This window comes from Octopus bimaculoides, chromosome 29 (assembly GCF_001194135.2).
Source record: "Octopus bimaculoides isolate UCB-OBI-ISO-001 chromosome 29, ASM119413v2, whole genome shotgun sequence".
NCBI classification, from domain to species: Eukaryota; Metazoa; Mollusca; class Cephalopoda; order Octopoda; family Octopodidae; genus Octopus; species Octopus bimaculoides.
In genome coordinates, this window is record NC_069009.1 from 716,635 (window position 1) to 721,788 (window position 5,154).

Here is a 5,154-nt window from a genome sequence, read left to right on the forward strand (position 1 = left end):
GACACTTGCTGAAGGTGTCACGCAGTGGGACTGAACCTAGAACCATGTGGTTAGGCAGCAACTAGAAAATTATTTAATTCCTATATGATTGGCATTGGCTGAAAATTGGAGTTTACATCATCAGAGACATTGGAATTTTGGATAAGTTAGAAAAATGCACCCTCCATTGTTTTTTTTTGCAAAATATAAATTCAGACAATTCGTTTCTACTCCAGGCACAAGGCCCGAAATTTTTGAGGAAGGGGCCAGTCAATTAGATTGACCCCAGTATGCAAATGGTACCTAATTTATCGACCCTGAAAGGATGAAAGGCAAAGTTGACCTCGGTGGAATTTGAACTCGGAACATAAATTCAGACAAAATTGAGATAAAAACAAGGCAGCAACATGTAAAACTTCATTTTTGTTCATCAAATTAATTCTTTCTTTTATTTTATTAGTACAACAACAAATTTGATGAGTATTTTGAAATATCAATATTCATAAAATTACTAGATTTACTAATGAGAACAAGAAAAACTATTTCAGCTTTCTTATTTTACTAGTCATTGGAGTGTGGCCATGTTGGGGCACAACCTTTTTGTTTTTATTTGTATACCAAAAAATTTGATGAGTATTTTGAAATACCAATATTCATAAAATTACTATATTTACTAATGAGAACAAGGAGAGCTATTTCATCTTTCTTATTTTACTAGTCATTGGAGTGTGGCCATGTTGGGGCACAACCTTTTTTTTATATTTGTATTCCAAAAAGTTTGATGAGTATTTTGGAATATATCAATTTTCCAAATGCTAACAGATTTACTAACAAAAACATGAAATGAATTTGGTCAACAAAATACATAAACTAACAAAAAGACACTTTCCATCGAAAGGATTTTGCCTAAGTGGCATTAGTTTTGGCAGGAAAATAAAAATGAAGACAGATTCTTTATGAATGCACTTCATATAAAGCTTTTGTCTTCTCCACAAAATAAATTCTGGCAATAGAAATAAACACATGGCAGTAAGAACACGTAAAACTTCATTTTTGTTCATCAAATTAATTCTTTCTTTTACTTTATTGGTAAACCAATAAATTTGATAAATATTTTGAAATGTCAGTATTCATAAAATTACAAGAATGAGAACAAAGAAAACCATTTCATCTTTAACTAGTTATTGGGGTGTGGTCATGCTGGGGCACAACCTTTCTTTTATTGGTAAACCGACCAGTTTGTCGAATATTTTGAAATGTCAATATTCATGAAATTACAAGATTTACCAATGAGAACAAAGAAAACTGTTTCATTTTTCATCTTTTAATTATTTAAGTCATTGAAGTGCGGCCATGCACCAACAAATTTGATATTTTGGAATATCAATATTCTCAATGTTAACAGATTTATTAAGAAAAACAGCGTCGCCTTAATTGGCACATGTGCTGGTGGCACGTGAAAAACAACATTCAAACTCCTGCATGAATGAGCTTGTTTAGTTAATTGGCTTCAATCAGATAATGATTTATCATAAATATCACAGTGATAAGTTTACTCTCCTGTATGAAGAAGTTTGTGTTTAATTCAGTGACCATTTTCAGAGAACGACTTAGGCTTATCACACACATTTCAGTGATATGGCTTTTTACTCTGTATGACTGCATTTGTGTTTTCTCAATTACTTTTAGGGAATGGTTTACCACAGATATCACAGTAATAAAGTTCCAGTTCTGTTTCAAAGAGCATGATTTAGTAAAGTGACCAGTTTCAGTGAAGAATTCACCACAAATGCGACAGTGATAAGGTTTTAGTCCTGTATGAATGAGTTTGAGTTTAGTTAAGTTACCAGTTTCAATCAAGTAAATCAGATGTCACAATGATATGGGTTCTCTGCTGTATGTGTTTGTGTTTAGTTAAACATCTGTCATCAGAGAATGGTTTAACAGATATCACAGTGAGATGCTTACTCTCCGGTATGAATAAGTTTGTGTTTAGTTAAGTCACCATTTTCAGAGAATGATTTACCACAGATTTCACAGTGATATGACGTTTCTCCTGTATGAATGTGTTTGTGTCTAGTTAAGTTACTACTCTGAGAGAATGATTTACCACAAATATCACAGTGATATTTTTTCTCAACTGCATGAATACGCTTATGCTGCGTTAAGTAGCCGGTGTCAGAGAACGATTTACCACACACATCACACAGGTAACGTTTCTCCCCTGTATGAATATGTTTGTGAGAAGTTAAGGTACCTTTTTTAGAGAAAGACTTACTGCAGACGTCACAGTGATATGGCTTCTCACCTGTGTGAATGCGAACATGGTTAGTCAACTGATCATTTCGAGTGAATGATTTATCACAGATATCACAGCAATATGGTTTCTCTTCAGTATGAATACGTTGGTGAGTAACTAAGTTAGCTTTTTGAGAGAATGATTTAGCACAGACATCACAGTGATATAGCTTCTGTCCTGTATGAATGCGCTTGTGTCTAATCAAGACTGTAGCATCAGAGAATGACTTGCCACAGGTGTTACAATGATATGGTTTCTCTCCTGTATGAGTACGCTTGTGTACAGTTAAACCACTACTTTCAGAAAACGATTTACCACAGATATCACAGTGATATGGTTTCTCTCCTGTATGGATATATTTGTGTTTAATTAAGTTACCTTTTTGGCAGAAGGATTTTCCACAGATGTCACAATTATATGGTTTCTCACCTGCATGAATATACTTGTGTCTATTTAAGTCACTACTTTGAGTGAATGATTTACCACAGGTATCGCAGTGATGTTGTTTCTCTCCTGTATGAATGTGCATGTGTTTAGTGAAGCGGCCTTCATCAGAGAATGATTTATCGCAGATATCACAGTGGTATGGTTTTTCCACTGAATGAATACGTTTATGTTTAGTTAAGGAACTATTCACAGAAAATGATTTACCACAGACATCACAGAAATATGGCTTTTCCCCTGTATGAATGCGTATGTGACTAGTTAAGTGATCACTTTGAATAAATGATTGACCACAGACATCACAGTGATATGGTTTTTCTCCTGTATGAATACGTTTGTGTTTAGTTAAGGCACCATTTTGAGCAAATGATTTACCACAGATTTCACAGTGATGTGGTTTCTCTCCTGTATGAATAAATTTATGTGTATATAAGCTGCTATTTCGAGGGAACGACTTGCCACAGATATCACAGCGATATGGCTTCTCTCCTGTATGAACAGATTTATGCTTAGTCAGTTTGTTCTTTTGAGAGAATGATTTGCCACAAATATCACAATGATACGATTTTTTACCTTTCTCAATCTTTACATCATCAGGAAAGTCAATCCTTTTTGTTTCTGCTTCACATTTAAACTTGTTTACACTTAAATCCTTTTCCATAGTTTTCCTTTTCTTATCAGGATATACACAAATTTTCTTCTGTGTGTTTTTGTATTATATTCCTAGCAAGTATTACTACTGCTATATTTCCATCAACTGTGATTTTTGGTGATATCTGAAGATGCTGCAAACTCCTTTGTAAATCATTCCAACTTTTAAAATAAGTATGTAAAACAATTTCGTATATAATATATGCAACGAAAAACAGAAATTAAAATGCAAAATTAGTTTGTGTACTTTTCAGGAAGTGAAGAAGATAAATATTGATATTTATCTTGGTTCAAAAATACAAAAAGAATTTACCAGGAATTCACCATAGATTTATATAAAAAGAATTCTTTATAATATTTTCCCTTAGTCTTTGAAAAGATGATGAATGTTGACCATGTATTTGAAGTAAATAGTTCTTTGCAGTTTCTGATATTCTGAAATAATAGAGTAACAAGAATGTAAGATAATGAGGATAGTTAAAAAGTAGAGGTACAACAGGGGAAATTTCTTTTGGATTAATTTTTGGATATATATTCTTATACATGTATGATGAGCTTTCTACAGTTACCATCAACCAAATTCATTAATAAAGCATCCATTGGTACAAGACTATAGTAGAATATACATGTCCAAAATGCTATGCTGCAGGACTGAACCTGGGACCATGTGGTCGTGAAGCGAATGTCTAAGAGAGAGAGTAAGAGCTGTAACTGACATGTCCAGAAATCATTTACTACAGGGTGCAAATGAGGGGGTGTTTGTGATACCCTAATATACATATAAACACGTCTATTATGTATCGCGTCTGCAGCTTCAAAATCAGCTTCATTCTGACAAGATACAAATTTATTGTTAAAGATGAGTGGTTTTTCATAGAAAAGGTGAATACAATGGCATAACACACTGATTCACTGTTTACATCTAGAAACGATAAGTTGACGAAGACTATGTGAATCTTTCATGATTTAAGCAGTAATTTAGAGGTGGAAACACGCAACTACATTGTTATGCTTAATGGTAATCTCCGATGTTTAAAATAAGAAAAAAAAACCCCAAGAAATTAAGTGTTTTGGTGTAACAGATCATTTTCGACTCTATACTACAGGATTATCACTTTATTCTAACGATCGGAATATTTATATTATTTTATTTGTTTCAGTCATTTAACTACGGCCATGCTGGAGCACCGCTTTTAGTAACAAGTAAAAGAGAGTAAAAGAGAATGATCGCAAATTTTGGCACAAAGCCAGCAATTATGAGGGAGTCGGTAAGTCAATTACATTGACGCCAGTGTTCAACTGGTACTTATTTTATCAACTCCGAAAGAATGAAATGCAAAGATGACCTCGGCGAAGTTTGAACTTGGAATGTAAAGATGGTTAAAATGCCGCTAAGCATTTTGCCAGTCGTGCTAACGATCCTACCAGCTCCCCACCTAGCAGGATAATATTAAAATCGATCTCTGACTAGCAACATTTAAAAGGTGTTCGATTCCCAATGTATACTTTAATTTTACAAAATCATAAATTATATATCTTACCTATTATTGCGGTATAAACCAGTGTTTACGGTGAAATAGGTTTTAATTACACGAAAACGTCCTTCATACACCAAGTGCGATTTAACCCGGACTAAAAGTTGACAACGGAACTTTATAAAAAGCGACTCGGCAACACAAACGGCGAAATGTAATTAATTTATCTGTAAATACGCTACTAGATATCTATGTATTATCTCTAATATATATATATTTTTTTCTGTGTGTGTGTGTGTGTGTGTA

At 33.6% G+C, this 5,154-nt stretch overlaps 1 protein-coding gene across 1 annotated transcript in view; it reads right to left on the reverse strand.

Moving 5' to 3' along the window:
* The window catches only part of LOC106877425 (zinc finger protein 208), a 33,210-nt gene extending 28,209 nt beyond the window's left edge, over positions 1–5,001 (reverse strand). The window contains exons 1-2 of the mRNA XM_052977810.1: positions 4,915–5,001; positions 1,948–3,808 (exon numbers count right to left, since the gene is read on the reverse strand). Of these exons, the coding sequence (XP_052833770.1) occupies positions 1,948–3,383 (1,436 nt within the window). The 5' untranslated portion in view covers positions 3,384–3,808; positions 4,915–5,001. The remainder of the gene's footprint in view (positions 1–1,947; positions 3,809–4,914) is intronic.
* Positions 5,002–5,154: the final 153 nt, after the last annotated feature.